General features: G+C 34.4%; 2 protein-coding genes across 5 annotated transcripts; one reads left to right on the top strand and one right to left on the bottom strand.

The window, feature by feature from the left end:
• Window positions 1–2,451: 2,451 nt before the first annotated feature.
• On the bottom strand, window positions 2,452–3,931 carry LOC104904970 (MDIS1-interacting receptor like kinase 2). The gene has a single exon (XM_048636537.2). The coding sequence runs from the start codon at window positions 3,868–3,870 to the stop codon at window positions 2,671–2,673; it is 1,200 nt and encodes a 399-aa protein (XP_048492494.1). The 5' UTR covers window positions 3,871–3,931; the 3' UTR covers window positions 2,452–2,670.
• A 5,035-nt stretch (window positions 3,932–8,966) lies between these two features.
• On the top strand, window positions 8,967–13,409 carry LOC104904968 (uncharacterized). 4 transcript variants are annotated; one of them, XR_007269811.2, is made up of 6 exons: window positions 8,967–9,133; window positions 9,236–9,294; window positions 9,449–9,498; window positions 11,481–11,626; window positions 11,707–11,964; window positions 13,151–13,409. XR_007269811.2 is itself a non-coding variant. In XM_010693404.4 (5 exons), the coding sequence occupies exons 1-5, from the start codon at window positions 9,114–9,116 to the stop codon at window positions 11,909–11,911; spliced, it is 480 nt and encodes a 159-aa protein (XP_010691706.2). In that variant the 5' UTR covers window positions 8,968–9,113; the 3' UTR covers window positions 11,912–12,375. The 4 variants fall into 4 exon arrangements, 2 of the variants coding, with proteins under 2 accessions (XP_010691706.2, XP_048492478.1); XR_007269810.2 differs by lacking the exon at window positions 13,151–13,409 and adding an exon at window positions 12,058–12,375; XM_010693404.4 differs by lacking the exon at window positions 13,151–13,409 and having other exon boundaries at window positions 8,968–9,133; window positions 11,707–12,375.
• The last annotated feature ends 22 nt before the right edge of the window (window positions 13,410–13,431 follow it).

Below are 13,431 nucleotides of genomic sequence, written 5' to 3'. Positions count from 1 at the left end.
ATAAGTAAAACCGATAAAGAGTCGCCTATTAAGCATATCGACGATGGTCAATAAATGTGTTGGTGGAGTCAAAACTCTAATGACTGATGGATGTGGTACGAGAAGCGGATGTCGATCATGATCCGGATAGCGAACAACCAAAAGCAGGATTCAAATCTCGCCGCATGAGCAATCCCAACGAATTTTTGACTTGTGAGATTCTTGACTCATGATATGTGGAAGAGTCACTTTCCTAGGAGACTCATGACACTCTCTCTCTCTCTCTCTCTCTCTCTCTCTCTCGAGAGAGAGAGAGAGAGAGAGAGAGAGAGAGAGTATTTCATGTTTCTTCGAAAAGTAGGATAAACGGAGAATGCTGAAATCCACTAGATGAAATTGGGGTGCTTCCTGCAGATTTGAATTTTCAAGCCAAATATCATTAAGACCATTGATAAGCTAAAAGGAGAGCTAAACATGGTGAGCTCTCGAACACACCTCCGGTTTATGAAACCGAAAAAGACAAAGTCCAACCATGAATCAAAAACATCGTCGCGACCATACTCACACTTCTCATCCATTTGACGCACATGTTCCTTCAACAAACATTCCAAAGAAACTATAAATTTTACTACTACAACCTTACACCACCATCCTTCATGTAGCTGGCAAACATTTTGTAAAAGCCAGAAACAGCAACGAACTATATCCTTAGCAACTCGAATGAATCAATTTACACCAACTATTGGATGACTAACCACATACATATTGAGAAAAAAACTAACAAACTAGCATAGCTAGGGGGAAGGGGAAAAGGAAGCCCAACGACTGAGGGGAAGGGAAGAGGATGCCCGAGAAACAAAACCAACCAACAACAAAGGGATGTGGATTCGACTAAAGAATCGAACAGAGAGTGGGGATAGGATGCAACTAAACAATTCGAACATGGGAGGGGAAGCCCAATGAACTAGCGAAACCAGGGTAAGGGGAGGGGAAGCCCGATGAATAAATAAAATCAGGGGAGGGCCGACGAAGGAACGGGGAAGGGGATGGGGACTTGATTGACGCGACTGGGGAGGGGAGAAGTGGAAGACTCGAAACAGCGACGACATGAAGCTTTACAAGTGGTGACCTGCAAATAAAGAGAACACCTAAACCAGAACAAAAACCAGCGACGGGGGCTGAACACCTAAACCAGAACAAAAACCAGCGACGGGGGCTAGGGGCCGGGAGGGCTCAACTGTCGGCGTGAGGAGCCCGAGGTGGCTCACGCGGCAGTCGAGCCTTCTAGGATGAGAGATTGCGGCGAGGGGTTTTTAGGGTTTGAGGGTAGAAAAGAGTTTTAGAGAGACATCGGGATTCTCCGTTTTTTTCCTGTAGCTAAACTACAATGGATTTCTTGATCAACTATCTTTCCATTCACTGTTCACTTCCTGAAAACATGTCTTGATCATGTCATATTATATTAACTTTTGACCCCTCATTTTAACCCCCCCCCCCCCCCCCCCGAAAATATAAATATATTTGACCACGCATATCTTCTCACCTTTAAGACCATTGATTGAAGTTCTTATTGAGCATAACTGAATTACTACTCTTATTGAACTAGGATTTCTTCTAGGAATTTCTGGAATTAGAGCAAATATCATGTTTTCGAAGTACATCCAAACCCTAACCATATATAGATAATTATTTAGCTTATGAATAACAACATACGGCCAAAAAAAGGTTAGCTAGATTAATATGCCAACTTCTCTTCAAGTCACATTGACTCGATAATTCGATATCGATGTACCATCAAATGCTTATAAGTCCTTGTTTTAATATTGAAAAATAATTAGAAAAAACACCACCACACTATTTTTCTTGAGTATCAACTTACTCTTCTATTTTGGGTTAAGGGGGATGAGCTGGATTGAACTAAAACAAGTTGAATTGAACTCAAAACTGTGAAATAAAAATAGCTAAATTGCATTGAAATTGTGCCTAAAAAACCAGTGCTTAATAGATTATAAGGGTGATTATATAGAATTACAAAAGTAATTATATTAAACTAGATCTCGTAAGACGTAAATGATCATTGCCATACTTCTTGATGAAGAAACTCTTACTAAAGGTATGGAATAGATTTGCATAAAATGAAATTCCCTCTTAACACCTTTCTAGAAATATCTAATATTCACATTATCGTACACTTTTACAAGTAGTACTACACTACTTTTTTTCCCCCCTCTTTTCAGAAACTTGAGGTAAGATGAATATTCTTTAAACTGTTCTCGCACAGGACTACTTATCCGAAGACCCAACAACACCCAAACCCCCCTCCTCCCAAACTCCCAACAACATTGAAATTTTGCTTCCACAAAAATTTAAACCTTAGTTTCTCATATGTAAAATAGAAAGTCATACCACCATACTATACCTACACTATAAAGAAAAGCAGAAAATGAAAAGACATGAAAAAGTATACGCACATGCAAAATTATTACTTATTATACCATTCCAAAACACACAAATCCCAACCGTCCACGTCACCACGTAACATCAACATAATCTCTCTCCTCACTTCATCAACGGCTATCATCACTTCTTCCAACTAAAGAAGTAACCTCACGCGCCACCTCAGCAAGTAGAAAAAACTTATTCTCAAACAACATTATTTTAACTAAATTTTCCTCCGACAAATTTGACTCTTTAATTTCTTCGTGGCATTTTTCCGCCGTAAACTTTTTTACACACTGACATCGGTTTTTGCAAAGGCAGACACAACTCCGACTTCGGTGGACATCGCAACAAACAATTATCTCCAAAACTTCCGATCACCGGAGATTCTTCTCCAACGCCGGTGAAAAAACCGGCAGGTGGGGTCCCACTTAAGTAATTTCCATCGAGAAATAATCTTTTTAAATTACTTTTCTTACTATACTGCAACGGGATTGGTCCACGTAAGCGGTTGTACCTTAACGAAAGTGAAGCTAAAACAGGGTACTCCGATAAATTAACCGGTAAATAACCTTCGATTTTATTAAACCCCAAATCAACGGCTACTAACGAACTCAACTTTTTCCCCACCCTCCAGATCTCGACACCTGTAAAGCTGTTATTGGACAGGTTAATTTGTTGTAACGCCGGTAATTGAAATAACCACGACTGTAAAACTCCGGTAAAAGAGTTACCACTGAGTTCAACCGTTTCAAGCTGAGTCAACTCGGTGAAAGATGTTTTTGTGATAGTACCAGATAATGAGTTAGCTTTGATCGCGAGTTCGTGTAAGTTAGGGGGTAATTTAGCAGGGAGAGTACCAGAGAATTTATTAAAGCTAAGGTCAAGCCTGGTCAAATGAGAGAGAGAGAATAAAGTGTTTGGGATTGACCCAGATAAGAGATTATTAGAAAGATCAAGGTCTTGGAGTGATTTAAGGTTACCAATGGAAGAAGGGAGGGGCCCAGTGAAGGAATTGTATGAGAGAGAGAGTGATTGGAGGAGAGAGAGTGATGAGAGAGAAGAAGGGATTGTGCCATGGAATGAGTTTTGACCGAGGTCAAGGAGAACGAGTTGAGTGAGTTGAGAAATGTATGGGGTGAGTGAACCTGAGTAGCCTACTGAGTCGAGAGTTATTGATATAACTCGGGTTGAGTCAGGGGAACAAGTGAGTCCACAAATGAAGTGGGTTCTTTTTGGGGTTAAACATGGGTCAGAGGAGAAATCCCAAGTTGATATGCAAGAGGATGGAGGGATTGAAGATGGTTTAATGAAGGTTTTTAATGATTTTAGTGCCGCGATATCGGCGGTGGCGGTGGTGGAGATGGAGAATGGGAGGTGGATGAAGAGAATTAGGAGAGAGAATATAAGGTGGTGGTGGTTGTGATGGTGGTTGTGAGGGGGTTTAAGCATGATGAAAAATATAAAGTGTGTGTTTTGTTTGGAGGGTTTATGCTAAGTTAAGAGTTGAAAGTGGTATGAGAATGTATATAAATATAGAAATATTGGGTTGAAAGCTATTGCATCTGTCTTTATTAGTTTACCCCTTACTTCTACACAGAGTTTTAGGAGAAATAATGTTATGGGTCATAGAGAAAAAGAAAAATTATTATTTTATATTAAAGTTGAATATATGTATGATGAAAAGTTAGTGGTCCCATTTCAAAAATAGAAACAAAAGAAAGGGGTAAACTAATAAGGGACGTCCTACAAAGAAATACGGATAAACTAATAAAGACCGAAGGAGTAATTATGAGAGAATCTTGTTTTTCTATTATTTTTCCAGGTGGATTGCACTAAAATCATGGCCAATCATGTATTGAACACATAAAGAGTTGTATTTTGTGAGACTTGTAATTTGTGTTTGTGTGTTCTAAGAACCGGAAGTTGAGGACTAGTAAGAAGGAGTGTTAGTTGAATGTAACAGCCAGTTTGTTTGTTGATGATAGTTATCCAATTCTTGTTGTGGGTCTCATGAGTCATCACTCTTAGCATTAACCATTAATAGGTTGGTATTGTGTGATGATTTCAGATCATTTTCTTTAGGCATGTGTAGAAAGTGTTTATGATGGATTATTTGGTGGGATTAAGGGTGGGGTTATTAGTCTTATTACCAGCTAAACTGATTTTGGCATTAGCTGATTTAAGTTGGTTTTTTCAATGTTAAACTTGTTCATAGTACATGGTTCATGTTAGGACGACATTTGCTGCATTTTTGCTTAGATTAACAGAAGATATAAATATTATAGTAACGGGGTGTTTGGTAAATGGCTTTTTGCTTGGCTTTTGGCTTTTAGTTTTTTAGTTTGGTCAAACAGCCAAAAATCATGTTTGGTTTGTGGCTTTTTTGCTGGCTTTTCAGCCAAAAGCCAAAAGCTACTCCAAGTAGCTTTTCTTCCTTGGTTGTTGGCTTTTTAATAATAAAATTACAAATATACCCTTATGACATAAGTTGGATGACAAAAATCAATGCCCATAATGGTCATTTTATAGTTTAACAGTCAACAACCAAATACAATTTTACCAAACCTGTTTATAAAATAAAAATAGTCAACCAGCCAACACAAACAGTCAATACAAACAGCCAGTCAAATCAACCACACAAAACAGCCAACAACTAACAGCCAACCACCAATTACCAAACATTCAAACAAGGCCTATGTCTTTGAATTGATCAGTAAGACCTTATATTGTTCACTATTACCTTATTTTAGTTTTAGTCATGAAAGTTTACTCAAACAAATTAATCAATTTTTGACCAAGCAAAGTTGTCAAGTTAAACTTTAATAATACTCCTGACTCATGAGCATACTCTACTAGTTAGTGATAGAGTATATACCCATCTTATTAGAGATATTGTTCATCTTACTACTCTAGACACATTATTAATTAAATACAATCACTATGTTATATGTAATCAACAATATATATTATATAGCGATCTTGACACTAAATGATAAGTCAATTCATTTTTTTGTACTTTATTATTTTATGAGATGAGGTTTTCATAACCCCACTCTAAAAATATAAATATATAATCGACTATTGTTACCCTCTATATATGCTTGTTTGGTAGTCAATTAGTTGAATTACTCTGTATACTTGTGTATTAGTTAATGGTTGTGAATGTATCAACAAAAAGGTTATGGCGCTATGCAACTTATATTCATTGATAGTTTTCTCACTAATTACAACCAAAATAGAATACATTACCACTAGTAATATTTGATGTGGAGAGAGGACATGAAAGTAATATATTGATGTTGAGTATCTCCGAAACAAAGAACACAGTTGTCAAGTTGGGTGATTGTCGGTTGTAGGAGACCAACTGAACAAGGCAGATTAAAAGTATCGCATGTCCATGCAAATAATTTGACGCCGGTCAGATTAATGGTAGGTCCAAATTCAAATCGAAAACCCAAATTTCTTTTGCTCGAATAGTTAGAGTTGAATGTTATTAACCCACTAAATCAACGGATCATGTTAGTGTTTAGAGTATTTAATTAGTTTACCAATGGATTCGAAGTAAATTTAACACGACATGACTCGTTTACTAACTTTAGTTAGTGGAAAAAGAAAAAATATGGCGTAGGACTTTAAGGGCCCATTTGGTTGGAAATATTTCGGACTTCGAAACGTATTGAGGTAACACACTCTCTTATTTTATATTTGGTTCGATTATCCATTTTTTCACTCCCTTACTGGCCAAATATTATTGATTCCCCCATCTTGAAACCGTTCTCCCACCAAAGAAACAAATCATGTTACCTTTGATTCCCCCATCTTCAAACCCTTCACCTCCTTTTTCTCTCCTCTATTCATCTTCGTAATTTGTTCGAAATGTTTCAAAGCTGCTGCAAAATCTTCAAACTTACTGCGAAGTTCTTCAAATCTGTCGCGAAGATGATGTTTACACAAGAACAACCAATTTTTCATAGGTAATTTTTGAGTGATTTTACAGTATTTTTTGTGCGATTTTCACTATATTGATGTTTTTTTTTTGTCGAATTCTCCTCATATCAAAGGGATTGCGAAGATTTTCCTTGTTATTTCAACAAAATTAAGCTTAGGTATCCATCTCTATATTATTCTTAAAATTAGGTTTTTTTGCCTATAATTTTCCTTATGCTGTTGTTATTGATTTTTGTTTTCACGAGGTTTTGTTTTATTAATTCATGCACGCCACATGTTCGATAAAATGTTTAGCTGAGTTCAATCATCTTCTTATGTTATTGACCATGAAAACATCATCTTGTGAACTGTGAGCAGATTATTATGTATAGAATGTCTCAAGGGCAGTGGCGGAGTCAGGATTTTCAATCAGCCGTAGCATAATATAATTATCCAAATAAAGGTTAATAATAATAGAATATAATTCATGTTAACCTACACTTATAACCCTTTTATAAATACGAAACTATATTATTATATGGTTCATAATACTATATTCCCGTAAAAACTCTATGTACCCTACTACTCTGTCGTATCCCTTCTAAAGCCGAAAAGGAAAAAAATATTCAGAATATAGCGTAGAGAATGAAAAAAAATACATGGGTACTTTATAAAAAAAATCAAAAAAAATCTCTTTATAATATGTGATTTATAAAATGTTTAGTTGAGTTCAATCATCTTCTTATGTTATTGTCCATGGAAACATCAGCTTGTGAACTGTGAGCAGATTATTTATGTATAGAAGGGCAGTGGCGGAGCCAAGATTTTCAATCAAGGGTAGCATAATATAACTATCCAAATAACGGTTAATAATAGTAAAACATAACTCACGTTAATCCACACTTATAACCCTTTTAAAAATATGACACTATATTATTATATGGTTCATAATACTATATTCCCGTAAAATATCTACGTACCTTACTACTCTCTTGTATCCCTTTTAAAACCGGATCTCTTGTATCCCTTTTAAAACCGGAGAATTTTCTCTCCCGTATCATGTAAGTTTGAAGAACTAAAAAAATAAGAAACTAATGAAAAATTTAAAATTGATTTAACAAAGGGTACAATATAGAACGAATAAAAAAATTCGAAGCTACAATTTGAAAAAGAAAAAATATTCAGAATATAAAGAATGAACAAAAGAGAAAACTATCGAAAAAAAACAAAATGTCACATAGAACTCGAACCTGAGACCTTCAGGTCTTCAAAAAACCGTGCTCTGACCACCACGACAAGCACAATTAAACAATAATACACTGCTAGGTATTGTGTATATTTGTTTCTCATGTTTTTTCTCCGACGTATTTTTAATACTTCCCCTTTTTTTTAGATGTTACACTTTCTAAATTACGGAATCCTAGGTAATTTTTGGAAAGGAGAGAAATAGAGATAATTAAAAACAAAAAGTTCCATGTGAATATGTGATTGAAGAGAAATAGAGAAAAGTTATTACTCGAAATAAAAGTGTAACATTTAGGGTGCGTTCTATTCAACTTATTGGCCCTGAACTTATTGGAACTTATCTGAACCGAACTTATTGAGCCTGAACTGAACTTATTGGAACTTATTAAACCTAATTGGACCTGATTCAACTTATTGGACCTGATTGAACCTGATTGGAACTTATTGGCCTTATTGAAACTTATTAGATCTTATTGGCCATGATTGAAACTTATTAGACCTTATTGGGCCTGATTGAAACTTATTAGACCTTATTGGACCTGATTGAAACTTCTTTGACCTCATTAGACAAAAACATTGACCATGAATAACATAAATATTACCACTAACGTAAATACTACCCCTCAAAATTTTGTATGGAGTAATAATTATTATAATTCGTCCTTTAAAAATAATGATTATTAATTATCTCTTTCATTGTTGTTAGTAACGAAAACATGTTATCTCTAGTTATTTAAAGATGAATTGCAAAATATTGAAATAATAATAATTATTATTATTGTTAACCTTAATTATTTGATCATGATTATAATATTATTTAACAGCAATATGAATAATCAAATAATAGACAATAATACAAGTATAATACTATACATTGTGGTACTTTAATAAAAAAATACTAATAATAACATAATCAGGTAATAGTAATATGAATGATAAAATAATAGACATAATACAAATAAATAATAAAAAATAGACATAATGCAAATAAATAATAAAATAATAGACACTAATACAAGTATAATACTATATATATTTTAATTAAAATTCTAATAATAACATAATCAGCTAATAGTGATATGAAATTATGAATAACAAAATACTGGACAATAATACAAATGTTTATTAAACATTGACTATTTGGACCTTATTAGACCTTATTGGACCTGATTGGACCTTATTGGACCTTATTGGACCTGATTGGAACTTATTGGACCTTATTAGATCTTATTGGAACTTATTGCCCTTATTAAACCTTATTGTATCTTATCTGAACTTAATGGACCTGAAACTTAATTTTTTAAATTGAGCTGAACGCATCCCTAATCTAAAACTTCCTAAAATAAAAAAGTGTAACATCTAAAAGTAGGAAGTATATTTTTTGTCAAGGGTTTTGGTGCGACAGATGGAATTCTAATCAAATTCTTTGTTCGTCACGTCTCCCTCTCCCGCTAAAACCCTAGTTTCCCAGTTAAATTCCTTCAAACATCACTCAAATCCTTTCGTTTTTTTCCTCAAATATGGGATTAAAGAATGTCAGGTAATTTGGTTTATAATATTTTTAATTGGCTTATTATAATTTCTTCGTATATGGGTAAATCAATCAAAGTTTGGTGTTAATTATTGCATAATTCATGCTCAGGTCTGATGCCTCCACAAAAGCAGATCGCAAATTTGACAAGAAACTCCAGTTTTATTCCAGTAAGAACTCTATTATCTGCTCAAATAAATTCTCTTTTCCTATATTTTTTTTAACTACTTATTAGTATGTACTTATGTTTTCTATAGTTATGGATATCACAAAGTACGTTATGTAATTGGATTTTAATTCGTGTCTGTGTTTTGAATGGTGCAGAGGTCAGGGAAAGTGTTGCGTCTTTAAGTGTTAACAAGACAATTGAAAAGGTGAATTTGCAAACCTTTTTTCCCTATTTCTGTGGATTAAATTTGTAATTTTTTTTTTATTCTATCTGTCTAGATTTTCCCCCCCATTCTATGAAGATTAATCTGTACAAAACTCAGCAAATGATTTGTATTCGAATGTTCTATATATTTTATCTGATTAACAATACAAATTAAATTTATACTTCCTCCGTTTCAATTTAGTTTTAATTTTAAAATCACGGACTCTTGGGCAATTTTTGGAGAGGAGAGAGATAGAGAAAGAAAATAAAAGATTCCCATGTGATAAGAGAGATAGAGTCATAGAGAGAAGTTATTACTTAAAATGAAAGTGCCACAAGTAAATTGAAACTTTCTGAAATAGAAATTATCACAACTAAATTGAAACGGAGGAAGTCAAAGATCCTGACCACAAGAGTTTGTTTTTTTTTCATGGGTTTTTAAAGTGGGTTGTTGAGGCACTTCTGTTGTTGGGAATGGAATATGGTATGATTACTTGATAGTGCCTCGGAGCGTTAAATGATTGTCACAATCACCTAGAGAGTTGAGAAAAGGAGGGGGATTCGATAGTGCGGAACAAAGAGAGGTGTGACGGTAATGGTAGACAATGAGTGAGGATGGTAGCAAAACCAGTGTATGGTGTATGTGAACTTTGGAAGGAAATGACTTTTGGACTCTAATGAGTGATGACTAGAATGGTTTATATAGGAGATCTGCAATGGTCCCTGATGACAGGTTTTGAAGGCTGTCATAAGCGACTTATGGCTTCGTATTTTTTTTTCTTTTCTAATAACCATGGTAGTCGGTAGTGGATGCTCACACATGCTTGCTGGTTCACTCTTCATACTGAATGTAGAAAGTTGCTGCTTATGATGGTTAATTATTGTGGTGTTGAGGTGGGTTTTGTGATGCTTGATTTTCTGGTATTATTTACAGTGCTGTTACGGTGGGCAACGATATTTAGTCAATAAAAGAGAATGGTGATAGCCTTTTTAGCTACAATATGCCGTTTATCTTGGCTTTGCAGAGGGGTGGGGGGAAGGCACAAATGTCTTGTGAAAGTTACATTTTCTATTTGCTGAGAGAGGAACATTGGAATGAAACAATAACTGAGTATTTTCTTGTTGAGAAGTAATTCATATCGATCCTAATGTTGGAAGTCTTAAATCTAATCTCACGAATTTTGTTATGCTTAAAGGTTTTGGCTTAGACTTTGATGAAGAATGTCTTATTTCTCTCTTTCCAGCTGATTCAATAAGCTGAATTCCCAAAAAATAAGACTGTGAAGGTCGATATGGAAGAGTATGATTTGCCGAGTGCTGATAGATACTTTTCTGCTTTTCATGATAATTTATGTCATTTTTGACATCTTTTAGCATCTCTGTAATCTGTATGACATACATCAGGTACATCAGCTAAACATTTTGTTGTTTACTTCTGATGTGCTGGTTAGCTGAGGTTGGATACTGGCCACAGAATTCATCGAGTGAAATGATTGTGGGTAAAGTTAATTTTATCAAAATTTTGTATTGTACGAGTTGAATAGGTACCATTTTATCACCTTTATGATTAAACTATATCCATTTTTCTTGAGGATGAGAAACTCTACCGAGGTTTTTTTCTTATGAATGGAAGTCTTGCATGGTGTTATGATTAGTTTAGATGATGGAGCATAACGTTTTCACTTGTCCAAATGTGTTGTGACATCAGATGAAACTAGCAGGAGTTTGTTCATTGAAAATTGAGATTGATCAAGGACAATTAGATGAGTGGATGGCGGATGATTTTTCTGCACGCCTGTTAATGTATTGTCCCAAGGGCACATGCCCAAATTTCAAATTTGTGCTGTTTTGGCTGATATTTCGTATCCCAATCATAAGAAATGACATTCTTTATTCATTACCTTACATATGAATTTATTTTACTCATCGTTTCCTTTCGGGTTAACTCAACATTACTTTTTGCTCTGCTTTTTTCTTTGGCAGAAGAGCAAGAGTGCAAAAAGACGGCAAAAGAAATTGAAAGCTTTTGATTTTTCCAACCTCCACGAATTTTTGCCTGAGGTGCAAGAACCACAGCAACCTGCTCCTCCACCCAAAGAAGTGAATTGCAAATCCAGACAGAAACTAGTGTCAGTAGCTACCACTTTTTCCTCTCCACTGTCTAATTTTAGTTCATTGATCTGATTATTGATATTTATATTGATAACAGGTTGAAGGAGGCTAAACAAATGATGACCGTCCTTGGTCATCCTGTTTTCCAGTCAGACCCTCTCGCTGCCATACACCGGCATCTGCAAAATACCCAACCAGCTCCGGAAATAAAACCAGCTAAGAAGTCTAAAGATGATGCAAAGAAGAGAAAAAAGAAGAAGAAAGCAAAAACTTCTTCAGAACCACAGTCCATGGAGATGTGAATGTCATATTCAGGTTCATTAGCAACAGCTAATGTCAAGCTCTGTGAACACAGGTTTGAGAGACTAAGATTAGCAGATATTCTTTAATCTAATTGGTGGTAGATTACCTTCTTATGTGGCAAGTTGATATGCTTTTTGAATGATAGATCAATGTGATTCAACTCAAGTACTCAACCATACTAAGGGTATTTTTGATGCGTCGTAGATGGAGATTGAGCAATGCCTTTTTTTGTATGTAGACGACATCCCCGATTTTGTTTCAGCAGTTTCTCATGTTACCTCATCCTGTATTATAATGCCATATTACCTAGAGCAATTTCTGGCTCAAAATTTATTTTCAAGAAACTTGCAAAAGTTTTTACTTACATCCTTTTTTATTTTAGCTACAATGTTTTGACGTTTTGTTCTATTAATTTTGACTTGGATCTTTTTTAATTATATATAAAATATGGAATAAACTCAAATGTGTGTTTTTGAGAATATCAAGTTATTATATTACCGAAGATTAATAGTTAATGAAAGTTAAAGTGTTGTAACTAATAAATAGTGTAGAAAGTTTTTGCAAAAGATTAAAATAGTGTACCAAGGATGTCTTAGGCTATTGGTTAAGATTGAGGTGTTGTGGATGATAGGTCATATGTTTGAATTTTCCTTCCCTACTTTTTATCGCCTTCGTGGTTCATATGGATTCCAAAAAGAAGTGTTGTAACTAATATATAGTGTAGAAAGTATTTTGACCGTTATGAGTTGGTGGGTGACCCCTTTCGTGTCTTTTGTTTATCTCGCATGTTTTTGATAGTATGATCATATTGGTTTCCTAAGATAAAAATATGGAAGATTATATGTTTTGATTTGGAAAGCATATACATATAGCTTGTGTTTCAATAATATATAATAGTATATATTTTGATAATATAACAAATGTGTGTTTTACTTATGTGTATTTTAACAAGTGTGTATTAAAGACCTTTGTAAAATTTCTTCGTTGTATACTTTAAACGTGTGGAGAATGCTTAATAAGCTTTAAGTATACAAAATCTATGAACAATTTTAATCTATTTGTTAGCTACTTAAGCATATTGTGTTGTTGCAAATTTGGTTATCTCATAGTATATATAAGTTCAGCAATGCAAATATGTTTTAAGCCACTAACAAGAATTTATAGTTGAATAGCGTGTACTCAGTTTCAATGATTTTGTTCTTAGAACCTGTCTTCATGGAAGCAGTGTCCATTGTTAGTTATTTTGCAGGATTTGTAAAGTATCACAAATGTTATAAGAGATGGTTCTCGAATGAGTTATGGTGAAGAGTATAATTTTTAGATGAGAATTTTTTTCTTGCGGTATGCTTTTTGTAAAAAGTATTATTTTGATGATTTTATTAGAACGATTCTTGTATGATTGTATGTATATTGGAATTTTGTTTGTGGGCCCTTAACCCACAAGTTACAAGTTCGACCGTCCGAGTATATAAGTAAATTTTCTGCCGTTGATGAATATATATGAGGTTTATTAAATTAT

This window comes from Beta vulgaris, chromosome 9, assembly GCF_026745355.1.
Source record: "Beta vulgaris subsp. vulgaris cultivar EL10 chromosome 9, EL10.2, whole genome shotgun sequence".
Classification (NCBI taxonomy): Eukaryota; Viridiplantae; Streptophyta; class Magnoliopsida; order Caryophyllales; family Amaranthaceae; genus Beta; species Beta vulgaris.
This window is presented reverse-complemented; position numbering and strand designations above follow the sequence as displayed.

Bases quoted from the DNA above. Each gene is read 5' to 3' on its own strand.
- LOC104904970 (XM_048636537.2), bottom strand. From the start codon at position 3,870: ATGCTTAAACCCCCTCACAACCACCATCACAACCACCACCACCTTATA.
- LOC104904968 (XM_010693404.4), top strand. From the start codon at position 9,114: ATGGGATTAAAGAATGTCAG. The intron at 9,295-9,448 runs GTAAGAACTCTA...TGAATGGTGCAG, and splicing joins GAAACTCCAGTTTTATTCCA to AGGTCAGGGAAAGTGTTGCG. The intron at 9,499-11,480 runs GTGAATTTGCAA...TTTCTTTGGCAG, and splicing joins TTAACAAGACAATTGAAAAG to AAGAGCAAGAGTGCAAAAAG.